The sequence below is a fragment of the Moschus berezovskii genome, chromosome 22 (assembly GCF_049115385.1).
Source record: "Moschus berezovskii isolate FMDL1 chromosome 22, NW_MosBer_1.0, whole genome shotgun sequence".
NCBI lineage: Eukaryota > Metazoa > Chordata > Mammalia > Artiodactyla > Moschidae > Moschus > Moschus berezovskii.
The window spans coordinates 47320752-47334083 of record NC_142481.1 but is presented as its reverse complement, the minus strand read 5'-3'; the positions used below and the strand labels follow the sequence as shown (position 1 = coordinate 47334083).

Here is a 13332-nt window from a genome sequence, read left to right as displayed (position 1 = left end):
ATCATGGTGTCAAGCACTCATGTCATTCATTTTTGACTACTATGTGCCAGGCTTGTCTTCCTCATTGTCTGGAAGGGTAGGGTGAAGCACGGGACCAAGATTAAGAAGGGTTTGGGGTGGGGAGTTTATGGGCCATGGCTGCCCCATGCCACATCTAGAGCTCAGCCTGGGGGCCGGGAGGAGAGTCCAGGAAACTTCACTGAAACACTGCCAGGGACTTCAGTCCTAAGGGAGAAGAAGCAGACAGACCATGGGAAAAATACTGCAGAAGAGCCCTTTGGAATTCCTTTTTTTTTTTTTTCATATCAAATGTTATTGTGAATTAGCAGCACTCACTCCTGAGCCACTGGGACTATGTCTTTACAGCTTCCGTCGTAGCAAACCTTAAGGCTGGAAAGAAAAGCCTTTTATTTGAGAAACGCTGTGGGGGTTTATTACTGAGTCAATGGAGAAAGCAAAGGGAGTCTGCAAGAGGAAATAGTACAAAGACTAGAATATCTTCAGCAAAATAATTGCAAGGCAACACTTCAGGGTAGTTTAATTTCCTACTGCATTTTAATGACCAATATAGAAGATATAAAAATGTCGTTTATAGACAAACTCCAACATTTTGTTTCCCTGGTTGTTCTAATAGATCAAATGGGACACACAATATGATTTTTTTTTAAATTTTTTCACCAAACACTGTAATCAATCTTTCAAGGTACAGATCTTGTAGTTACCTCTTGTCACACACTCAAAATATATGCGAATAGGAAGTGGGAAAAAACTCTTTCTCCTGATAACCAGGCAGGAAACCTTTACAAAGTACATCCTTAGGCATTTTCCCATTCTGTTCGTAACCTTGTCGGAAGTTACAATGTTTTCATTCCCAGGCACTGAGGTGTACTGATGAGAACACAGGAGGGATGATGAGGGATTTAGGAATTGAGGGTCAGTTTTCTAATCCATGAGCTGCTTCTGCCTCTGCTCATCACTGAGAGCCAGACCCAAGCCCTCCAGGAGGCATGTCCTGGGCAAAGCAGGGAAGCAACTTCCACCCTGGCTCTTCCTGTGTTCCAGGCTCTGGGGGGCAGGGCAGGGCGGGGTTGGGGGGGGCGGGATGGTGGACCAGATCTAACCCCTGAGATAACGGCCCCTCCTCACATAGGCGCATCTGACTGGTCTCACACAGCCAGATGTGTGTTCCTCTAAAATCAGCTGATGGGGTCCTTTGGAACTCATATTCGGACTTTGTTTTCCGCGGCTAGTAACATCGCAAAGGCGGAACCTGGCTTCTCAGCAAGGACTTCAGGCTTATCAAACTCGACCACCTGAAAGTCAGAGAAGAGCTGAAACTGTCAGAAAAAAGCTACCCACCATAGAACCCAAACCACTGAAGCCTCTGGAGAGGTGACACCAACTTTCTGTACCTTTCCGTTTTCCATGACCAGGACACGGTCGCAGTTGAGGACTGTGTTGAGTCGGTGGGCAATGGTCAACACAGTGCAGTCTTTGAAGGCATCTTTGATGGTGTTCTGAACAAGAGTGTCAGTCTTAGAGTCCATGGAGGCAGTGGCTTCATCCAGGAGAATGATCTGTTGAGGAAGGAATGTTGTGAAAGTCACACCAAGCCAAAGCTGTACCTAGAGGGAAACTTCCAGTCTTAGCTCAATTCATTAAAAAAGAAGAAGAAGAAGAAGAAGGGCTGAAAAGTAAGGAGCTACGTATCCATCTCAGAAAGTTAGAAAAAGAGCAAGAGAAAAAAGTCATGTCACACAATCTTTACCTTACTCAGAGGAAACTGAGTTGCTGGAGAAACAAGACTGTACATTCTTTGCTTACCTTTTTATAAATGGTTTATTCTAACCCCACAAACCAGTAGGAAGAAACGTCCCATGGTCTTTATCTACTGTGCTTATATAAGTCAGCATGAGGCATAATAACGGCACTCGTATTAGTTTCCGGTTTCTGCCGTAACAGTCACACAAATCAGAGGCTCCAAACAACACACGCTCACTATCTTCCACTTACTTCTGGAGGTCAGAAGTCCTAAAGCCAAGGTAGTGTCAGCACTGCATTCCTTCTGCAGGCTAAGCAGGAGAAATGTTTCTCTTGCCTTTTCCAGCTTCTAGGGGTTATCTGCATTCCTTGGCTCGTGACCCCTTCCTGGTATCACTCTAACCTCTACTTCCATCGTCACTTTCTTTCTGACTCTCTTGCCTCTCTCTTGCAAAGACTTGTGTAATTACACTGGGCCCACCAACGTAATCCAGTGTAATCTCCCCATCTCAAAATCCTTGACTTAATCACATTTGCAAAGTCTTTTTCCGCAGGTAAGGTAACACATTCACAGATTCTGAGTATCGGGACATGAGCATCTTTGGGGTGGGGGGGGCATTATTATGCCTGCCACAGTGCTGGTTTGCAAATCAGAGGACTTGATCAGCTCAGCTCTAACTCTGCTTGACTTTGGCTAAATTATATAACTTCCCCAAGCCTCTATTTCATTGTCTGTGAAAGGGGGTTACACCTTATTATGTATGTAAAATGCAAGGATAACCCATCAACCACTCAGCACCGTGTAGGGCCACAGTCAGCAGTGAACATATACTGGCCCCCTTCCCTGCTGTTAGCACACTAGAGAGCCCGTGTGATGGGTTATGCTTTGATCAGGGTTCAGAGGACATAATTTCTTTTTTTTTTTTTACTTCAAATTATTGATTTTATTATAAAGTTAAAATTCTACCAAAATATTCTTTAATATAGTAAATAAAAACCATGTCAATTACCATTTCTAAGATTGTTCACCTATACCTATCACAGTTTTGTAGTATATTATAACACACAACTTGGTGGTGATGGTTTAGTCACTTAAGTCGTGTCTGACTCTTGCGACCTCATGGACTGCAGCCCACCAGGCTCCTCTGTCCATGGGATTTCCCAGGCAAGAATACTGGAGTGGGCTGCCATTTCCTTCTTCAGAGGATCTTCCAGACCCAGGGATGGAACCCAGGTCTTCTGCACTGCAGGCAGATTCTTTACCACTGAGCCACCAGGGAAGCTCAAATACAACTTAACATTATGGAATAGACTGAGTTTCTTATGGCAGAATTTTCTCTAGGTCACTGAATTTAATTGAAAGATTATAACAAACTTACATTAAACACACACAACATGCTTACAACTATCTACCTAATGTTTAAATACCTTCTTAAAAGTGGACAAAATAGGCAACCACTTATTTGTTTTCATGGTATTTTTTAAAGTCTGGTTGATTGGAGAATGGGATTTCTAAAGCAGCAGCAATCCTTTCTTTGAAATCAGTAAGCAAAGATGACTAAGTCACTAAGAAAAATGGGTATAATTTTATAGTCCTCATAGACTGGCATACTGAAGCCCTTTTTCAGTATCCTGAGTACTGTTTATCAGGCCTCAGAATTGTTCAGGGACAAAGGGGAAATGTTGAGAGGCTGATTTCTCAAACCCAAACCACTTAGGAGGACAGAAAGAATACCTAAGTAAGCCCTCCTGGGGAAAGGCCCGGGGAGGCAGGTGCTATTGCTGTAAATAGCTGTTATTTTTCAATTTTTACCCTTCACAACTTTGTCTTAAGAAAAAGTGATCGGTTTTTAAATGGACCAATTCCTCTCTCTTTGCTGAAAGACAAACACGTGGCTCTATCCCCTGGTTTGAGCGGCGCTGCAGGGAATATCAAAAATTTGACCAATCCATTTTCCGTGCTGCTTCCTTACTTTTGAATCACGGAGAAGCGCTCGGGCCATACAAAGCAGCTGACGTTCCCCTACTGAGAAGTTTTCTCCATTTTCTGTGACTTCTGCCTGTAATTTTTCCGGGAGTTTCATTATCTATAAAACACAGAGAATGCCATATCTGTGCTGATGATCTATAAAATTATCCTGCATCCGCTATATTGATGGCCCCCTTCTCTTGCATTTATCAGCTGGCTTTATTTTACTGCAGAAAAGAAAGTGCAAAACAACAATCATTTCAATATTGCGAACAGGCACCAGGGAGAGACCAAGGAGTAGGCAGACATTAATAATTTAAAATCACAGCGTGATTCATAGAACCCCGTAGACACCTTGCCAAAAGCGTACAAATGATGCACAGACGGCTCCAGAGAAACACAAACAACTGTGAATGGCTTTCAGCATCCCTGTTTCCACGGATAAAATAGAGATGGGATGGGTGTTTTCCGGTCATCAAGGAAAGGTAAGACCGGGTCTGATTTATTTAGCATTTTAAGTCAAAGCGGCTTTGGGAGATGCTCACCTTGGTCCCAAGTCCTGGGGAAAAATTCCCTCTGGGCTGCAGAGGTGCCCACTCTCACCTGCTGACCCAGCCGCAGCTCATACAGGACAGGGCCACGTCTCACAGATGGTTCATCCCATACCATACCCCTCACCTTCCCAGAGCTTATCTGTTTCAATAAGCAAATGAGGCTACCGGCACTTCCTCTGCTCTGGAGTCAGATGGCCTTATGGTCAAGTCTCCATTCTGCCACTCAAACCTTACTACCCTGAGTCTTAACTGCTGCATCTCTAAAAGTGAGGGTAGGAATACCAACCTCAGAGGGTTGTAATCAGGGCCAGCTGAGACACTGCAGGTAGAGCTCTTATTAGGCCATTGAACCAGCCTAATAAATAGTCTATTGCAACTTTTAACAAGGAGTAATAAGGATCAACATATGTGGTGCCAGCAAACAACTGGCCAAATTTAAACCCGGACCAGGTATTTGGGGCACTGGGGCTAGGAAATGGACAGCACCAGTGACCTACTGTGTCTCTCATGAATGTTCTCTCCAGAACCTGCCAGAGCATCTCATCACTGTGATTCTCAAATGGATCCAAGTTGTACCTGCAGGAAAGGAGAGGAAGCTGAATTTCTGAGGATGAGCGGATGGAAGAGCATATTTTCCACAGCATGAGGGGAAGAGCGGAGATGATAAGTGATGACGTCACGGCAACAAGAGCAGTGCTTAGCCTGGGACGGTGGTCCCTGAAATACAAACCTCAGGCCGAGAGACCGCAGACCCATGACTCTGGGATGGAGCAGGGACCACACCAAGGGGGGCAGGCCACCACCAAGCGAGGCACCAAGGAAACACATTCGGTCCTCTCGGTGGCTGTCTGCGGACCAGCAGATCTGACCTTGTGCAAAGCCTTGGCAGAGAGGGAGCAAGCGGTTCCACTTGCTGGTGCATTCACTGTGCCTTGAGAGGCAAAGCTTTGTCAGCAGCTTCAGGGCCTCGCAGAGGGTGAGCGTCTCACGTGCAGGGTGTGAGTCTAGTGTTTCAAGACACGGAATGTCCTTCTTTTCACGGAACTCTCAATATAGCCCCCTACTTCAGCTGCAACTCAGTCGGGGAAAGGTCCCTCTTGTTAGAGGGGCAGCCGCTGCCCTGGGCTACGTGAGAAACTGTGGTTTTCCCCTTGTTCCTTGCCGACAGATCTTGAACCTTGTAGAGGTTGCAATGACCCTACTCTTCTTGTACTTGAGCAGCTTCTGTCCACTTCTCTCTCTCTCTTTTGATATTTATTTGTTCATTTGGCTGTGTCAGGTCTTCTATCTGGTTGTGGCTCACTGGCCCCAGAGCAATCAGGCTTAGTTGCTCTGCGGGATCTTAGTTCCCCAACCAGGGATGTAACCTGAGTCCCTTGTATTGCAAGGCAGAGTCTTAACTGTTGGACCGCTAGGTTAAGTGCCTCGCTTCTTAGTGGGAATGAATTGACATGCTTCCAAAGGATGGCTACATATGTAGAGTAACCATTTATTGTATTGTGTTAACTGGGGTAATTTAGGGAGTGGCCATGGGTAAACCTGGTAGGTTGCTGGACAGGCATAAACCAAGGCTTTCCAGAGTCAACCGGGATGTCTGCTCACCCTGCACATAACATCTTGCTTATTTGTAATGCAGTTTATAAAACACAGGTTTCAGGGCCTTGGTCCTCAGCTCCCCCAAAGCTTGTGAACATCTCAGGACATGACTTCCCTCAGATAGAACAACCCCAGGCCAGCCACCATGTGACAACTTCTCAAAGCTCTTGTTACTCTGATTTCACTATCCAAAAATAGGGATGCACAGTGATCAAAAACAGCTACCTTACTGTACCTACAAACAGGACAGGATCCTGGGGGATCACAGTCAGCTTGGTTCTGAGGTCTTCCAAATCAACAGTGCAGATATCCACGCCATCAATGAGGATCGTGCCACCAGCGGGCTCCACCAGACGAAACAAAGCCATTCCTAAGGATGACTTGCCTGGGAACAATAAATGTAGAAGCAGCAAATATCACATAAGTTTGTATTGCATCGTATCTGAGTATCTGTCTAATCAAGTGAATTTTTAATGCAATGAAAATGGCTCTGTGCGGATGAGTGTACAGACAGAAGTCCCACTCTGCAGGGGTGATTGGCTGCCCTGACACTATTACCCTGCCCATCCCTGCAGGGCTGTTAGCGCGTGACTCATCCTCTGGGCCTCGTCTCACCAGAATGATTCTCACTTAATTAATTCAAAAACTGATGTGTGTTTACTTCCAACTGCATACACACCCATTCAACCTGAAATCCCAATTTACAATAAAGACATTTCAGGGAAAAAACAGCCAATCTGCCACACATACACATCACCCTCTGGTTTGATGCAACTAGCACACCCTGTGGAAATGCAAAGAAAACAACCTGCAAAAGACACAGTCAGAGCTTGTCCTCACCAGAACCTGTTCTTCCAACGATCCCAACTGTCTGCCCACTCTGGATGTGCAAGTTCAGCCCGTTCAGAACAAGGGGAGTATCGTCTCTGTATCTCATCTGATAGTCTCTGAATGTTATCTCCCCGTGGCTAGGCCAGTTGTGGGGACAGGTCCCCACCTTGCGGGGGTGAGTGCATTCGGGAACACAGGTCTGAAAATCAGAATAACAAATGGCAGGTTAATAGTCGCTTGTTTTTCCTTTCATTTCACTCATTCATTGATGTATCCATTCATACACTTCTAGGCAGTAGTATCCATGGTGGCGAACTAGACTAATAAGGATACTGCACTGCAGAAACTCACATTGCAATGGGGAATTCGGATAATAAAACAAGAAATGAAGACAATTAAGCAGACGATTGCTGTCGAATGCAGAGTACGTGTGGTGAAAGGGGTGGAAGAAGTGAAAGCAACAGTGTTGGGGGAGGCGTCTGGGAGGATGTGACATTCAAGCCAAGGCCTGGAATGCTGAGGCAATGCCAACTGTGAGAAGATTCATTCCAGACGGAGTGCTGCTAGTGCAAAGGCCCTGAGGCCAGAACAAGCTTGGGGACTTTGAGAAATAGAAAGAGAAGTTGTATGGCCAGGGCTTAGAGAACAGAGGGATGAATAAATGTAAGGAGTAGTGCATACTGGTCCCTGTGAGCCTCAGCAAGTGTCAGCATTATGACCAATCCAGACCAAGCCTTGAGAGATTTGCAGAATTCAGCCAAACACAATTTCATTATCTGCAAGAGTCACTGTGGTGTTAGAAGTAGGAAGCACAGCATGTCAAGTTCAGAGTTACATGCAAAAGGAATTAAAGTTTCCTAAGAGCCCAAGAAATGCAAAGTCTAATTAAGCAGTGAAGCAACGTGACTTTATTACAAGACTAACCCCTCCTCTGAATTATGAAGTCCCTGTTAACCAGGGCTCCCATGATCCCCATTAGGGTGGCTGACCAGCTCAAATTGCTGGTCGATAGGCAACCACAATTAGCTGAGAAAATAATAGTATTCCTAGACAGTGAGTATTTTTAACCCCTAGAAGATTTAGAATTAGTCATAATAGTATTTAAAAGAAGCAAAATTATAATGGTAATATTTTTAGTTTATGAACTCTGCATACTTGGTGTTTTAACTATTCATAATGTTAATAACATTCAGACTGTGATTCTAAATTAAAATGTATAATTGAATAACTTATTTTAACATGGTTTTAGGTTTAAAAACTTACTATTTATATACTGCATTGGGATTGTTATGAGAACTTAAAGCTCTCCATATTTATAAGTTTAATTTATTAGATTTATATAACCTCAGGAAGGTTTGTTTGTTGAATCAGATTATCGAGGTACTTAAAAAGGAAACGGAATGCATTAAATTTTAAAATGCAGTTTAAAATGTTTTAAAAGTGTTTAATTAAGTTTGCAAATGGGCCCAAATGCTGTTCAAAGGCCCTTAAAAGTGATTGCTTGAATTGGCGAGACTGCTTTTCAAAGAACAGCAGGATTTGTAAGGGGAACAGAAAAAGCTTTTAAAGAAGAGTTAGACTAGTTTTTTTTAATTTAGTCAGTCAAATATTAATTTTTAGAAACTAAAGTAAGCCACCGAATTCTCTTTTCTGGGTACAGAAACCCCTTGAGGAAATATTTTTAAAAAGAACCTCTCCCTCAGCATTAAGGGCTTTAGACTACATAAATAAGGATTTTAAAAAAATCCACACATGGAAAAGGAGCAAATGCCTAAGTTCTGCCAGAGTTAACTGGCTCCTCCTCTGGCCCCGATTTCTTACCGAAATGTACTCCCTGAGCAGCTCCACGGAGGTGAACTTGGCCTGGGTCTCCGTCCCCGTTCGCACACACACTTGGAGCAGCCCGCTGAGCTATGGAGGGGGAACAAGACCGCAGTCACAGCCCTTTCCGCCTTCAGGGGCAGCTGTGAGTCACCCTCCGGTCTCACTCAGGACCACACAAAAATAGGCCTCCACTCCCAGCCAAGGGTCCAGATGTAAAGACACTCCTGTTGGGGTGTTTTGCCTTAAACACTTCCTTTGTATGTAGAAACAAATGGTAATTACATCCTCCCTGGCACTCCAGATGGTCAGAGTCAACCCACCACAGCATCGCTCCAGCACAGATCTCTTGGTTGGAGCGGTGGGGAATTCCTGTAAGCAGAAGTTCTCCAGGGGGCCTCTGCACTGCTGGGTGCCCACCCCTTGAAGCCACCTTGCTGGGTCCTGCACCTCTGTGCCCTCCCCGATTACCCCGCCTGTAGCCAGAAAACCCCAATCACCACAGATGGCAGAAGAGGAAGAAAACCATCAAGCCCATCAGCCTGCTTCAGACATGAGAGAATCTAGCCTTAGACCACGGCCTGCTAAGGTCACCCGCCTTAGGCCAGGATCCCCCAGAAGCCAACCCTGAGATTTGAGGGCAGGAGTGTACTGGGCAGGCTGAACGGTGGTCCCCCCACAGATACGCCCTACCCAAATCCCTGGTCCTTCAGCCTGAAGCTCTCTTCCCTCTGTCTTCCTTGGCTCCTTCTTTGTCAAGTTCAGGTATCAGCCTGCAAGTCACCTCCCAGCAGAGACCTCCCTTGACTATGGGGTCTCATGCGGCTTCCCCACTGACAGCCAGTTACCCTGATTCATTATCTTCATAACAGTTCAACAGTTTCTGAAGTCTTATTTATTTACTTGCACACTTATTTATCCCACCCCACTAGAATGTAAGCGCATGAGTGCATGGACGTGCCCAGCTTGTTCACAGCTGAGCCCACAGCAGCCAGCATGGTTCCAGCTCCTGGCAGGCGCTCAGTGGATATCTGGTGAGTGAGTGAATGAACCCTGCTCTTGAGAAAGGCACATACATTGTTGTTGTTGTTAAATTTAAGGGTATCAGCAAATGAACTTACTTACAACTTATGGCTGCCGAGGGATAAGGAAGTGGGGAAGGGATAGCTAGAGAGTTGGAAATGGACATGCACACACTGCTATATTCACAATGGACAATCAACAAAAATCCACTGCATAGCACATGGAACTCTGCTCAATGTTATGTGGCAACCTATGGGAGGCGAGTTTGGGGAAGAATGGATGCATGCATATATATGGCTAAGTCCCTTCGCTGTTCACCTATAAAGATCGCAACATTGTTAATTGTCTATCAGTTAAGTTCAGTTCAGTTCAGTCACTCAGTCGTGTCCGACTCTTAGCAACCCAATGAACCACAGCATGCCAGGCCTCCCTGTCCATCACCAACTCCCGGAGTTCACTCAAACTCATGTCCATGGAGTCAGTGATGCCATCCAGCCACCTCATTCTCTGTCGTCCCCGTCTCCTCCTACCCCCAATCACTCCCAGCATCAGAGTCTTTTCCAGTGAGTCAACTACTCCAATATAAAATAAAAAGTTAAAAAAAAAAATTCAAGGGTATCAGCTCTTCAAGGCCCCAGGCAGCCCTCCACAGGGTTAGAATCCCCTTGTCAGCACAGTGCTGGCCTCAGGAAAGTGCTTGTTCTCTCCATGATGTTATGTGATATTACTTTGCACTTGCTTTCTGCTCTGTGGGACTTCACAACAATTTCTCATCCATCTAGGAGTCTCCTCTATTCTCAAGGGAAGCTCTGTCAGCTGGATTTTCTGCATTCTCCAAAGGGGGCTAATGCTCAAGAAAGCCAGTTGCAAGAAACATATCCCCTAGATCTTGATGTGTGCAAGTTCTCCAGCCTTACAGGCATGTTTGAAAACAGTCTCACAGAAAGCTGATGATATCTCCCAAGAGCATGACCTCAGTTGAGGAAAGCCGAAACAAGTACAGGAATCTAGTCAACATCATCTGTCTAATTCTTTACTGCTGCTGCTACTGCTGCTAAGTCACTTCAGTCGTGTCCGACTCTGTGTGACCCCATAGACGGAAGCCCACCAGGCTCCCCCGTCCCTGGGATTCTCCAGGCAAGAACACTGGAGTGGGTTGCCATTTCCTTCTCCAATGTGTGAAAGTGAAAAGTGAAAGTGAAGTTGCTCAGTCGTGTCCGACCCTTAGCAACCCCACGGACTGCAGCCTACCAGGCTCCTCCATCCATGGGATTTTCTAGGCAAGAGTACTACAAGATCTCAATTAATAAAATTAATTAAGACTAAAAGGAGATACTTCAAGATGGTGGAGGAATAGGATAGGGAGACCACTTTCTGTCCCACAAATTCATCAAAAGATCATCTGAATGCTGAGCAACTTCTACCAAACATCTGAACACTGGCAGAGGACACCAGGCACCCAGAAACACAGCCCATTCTCTTCGAAAGGAGGTAGGACAAAATACAAAAGACAAGAGACACAAAAGAGTTAGGGACGGAGACGTGTCCTGGGGCGGGGAGTCCTGAAGTTTCCACAAAGTAGGAAACCCTCTCACAGACAGGTGTGTGGGGACTTTTGGAATCTCAGAAGGCAACATAACCGGGGGAAAAAAAAAAAAAACCCAGAGAATACATGCCTAACTACAACTGCAGAAATGGGAACTTTCCTGAGAAAGGCTCTAACCTAACAACCTAACGGGTAGCCTGGCCCACTCACAGAACAAAGGACTGAGGGAATACCAAAGGAGAAATGCCCGGAGGCAGAGGCAGGCTTGCCACAGCCAGAGCTGGAAGGCAAGGGGCTGCTACAATCTCAGCCCCAGAGACGACATCTTCCACCAAGCTGTGAGGAGCCTCCCAGCTGCTAACACCGACTTCCTGAGACTCTGGATGGTTGACACTGGCCAGGAGGGTCAAGGGTGAGACCAGCTCTCCAGAAGAGAGACACAGCACAGTTGAGATGGTATTCTCACGGTGCCCCTGGGAAACTGAGTGGCTGGGACCGGGGAGGTGATTGAGACACACAGCCCCCTTGGGACAGCGTTCTTACCAAGCACCTGGGGCCCTGAGTTGCTCAGACGGGTGAAGGGCACAAAATGTACACCCAATCCACAGAGATCAAGCCAGAACTGTGTCTGAGTGTCTCCTGTGGAGGGACGGGTCAGCAGCGGCCTGCCACAGGGGCTCTGGGTGCAGCAGACCTGGATATGGCATAAACCTTCTTGGTGGAGGTCACCATTAACCCCACCATCAGTTCAGTTCAGTTCAGTCACTCAGTCGTGTCCGATTCTTTGCGACCCCATGAATCACAGCACTCCAGGCCTCCCTGTCCATCACCAAATCCCGGAGTTCACTCAAACTCATGTCCATCGAGTCGGTGATGCCATCCAGCCATCTCATTCTCTGTCGTCCCCTTCTCCTCCTGCCCCCAATCCTTCCCAGCATCAGAGTCCTTTCCAGTGAGTCAGCTCGTCGCATGAGATGGCCAAGCTGCCAGAACTTACACAGGACTGGGGAAACAGACTCTTCGAGGGCATAAACAAAACCTTCTGTGCACCAGGAATCAGGGGAAAGGAGCAGTGACCTCACAAGTTACTGACCCAGACATGCCCGAAACTGTCCGGCAGTCTTCGGCGGAGGCAAGGTTCAGCAGTGGCCTGCTGCAGGGTCGGGGGCGATGAGTGGAAAAGTATGTGCATGGGACCTTTTGAAGGAGGTCACCATTATCTTCATTACCTCCACCACAGATCGGCCTCAGGTCAAGCAACCAGGAGGGAACACAGCCACGCCCACTAACAGAAAACTGGACTAAAGATTTACCGATCATGGCCCCGCACAACAGAACAAGACCCAGTTTCCCCTCAGTCAGGCTCTCCCATCAAAAGCTTCCATAAGCCTCTTACCCCTATCTATCAGAGGGCAGACAGAATGAAAACCACAATCACAGAAAACTAACCAAACCGATCACATGGACCACAGCCTTGTCTAGCTCCATGAAACTATGAGCCATGCTGTGTAGGGCCACCAAAGGTGGACACAATGGTCACTGCGGAGAGTTCTGACAAAACGTTAAGATCAGCCATCAATGAGGGAAACTGCCTACCCAAGGAAAATCCATTCTCCTCGCCTAACATAATGTCCTGAGCGTATATTTTTGTTCCTCCTCTTTTCCAAAGTATTATTAAAATGATAATAGAGAGATTTCAAAAAGGAATAGACCATGAACAGCAAGGGGCTTGGGAACAGGTATTGAATGAGAGTTACAAGTTTCTGGAAGATGGAAAGAGGATGAAAGCCTTTTGATAGGATAGAGGCAGAGTGCGCTGCAGGGGCTTCCAGAGTGTTCTATGCAGCAGAACTCAGAGAAGCTCCCGAGGGGCCCGCGAAGACTGACTGAGAGATGGTGCCTTGACAAAACTCCTGATGGACCCATTTCCTCCCCTTCCTCATCTTCCAACCAGCTGGACACTACGCCTAGGCCAACACACACACGCGCACACACACACACACACACACACACACACACACAGGCTTCTTTAAAGAAATTGAATGAATTATTTTGGGATAAATGGGGCTCCTAGATAAAGCCCCTTTAAAACTAGCTTTTGTGTGCCTGGAGGCCTGCTCCCTGGCTACTTTCCTGAAGTGAAGCAGCCTGTGGACAAGTCCAACTCACCCATCCACAGTCATAAAAACTCCCTTCAGGAGAGACCTAGTGAAGCAAACACAAAGACAGAG

General features: G+C 46.3%; 1 protein-coding gene across 1 annotated transcript in view; it reads right to left on the bottom strand.

Annotated features, from left to right (window-relative positions):
* Positions 1–435: 435 nt before the first annotated feature.
* ABCC12 (ATP binding cassette subfamily C member 12) overlaps positions 436–13332 on the bottom strand; it is a 64092-nt gene continuing 51195 nt past the window's right edge. Inside the window, exons 23-29 of the mRNA XM_088830464.1 lie at positions 8533–8622; positions 6721–6910; positions 6106–6265; positions 4782–4860; positions 3735–3848; positions 1413–1577; positions 436–1313 (exon numbers count right to left, since the gene is read on the bottom strand). Of these exons, the coding sequence (XP_088686590.1) occupies positions 1221–1313; positions 1413–1577; positions 3735–3848; positions 4782–4860; positions 6106–6265; positions 6721–6910; positions 8533–8622 (891 nt within the window). The 3' untranslated portion in view covers positions 436–1220. The remainder of the gene's footprint in view (positions 1314–1412; positions 1578–3734; positions 3849–4781; positions 4861–6105; positions 6266–6720; positions 6911–8532; positions 8623–13332) is intronic.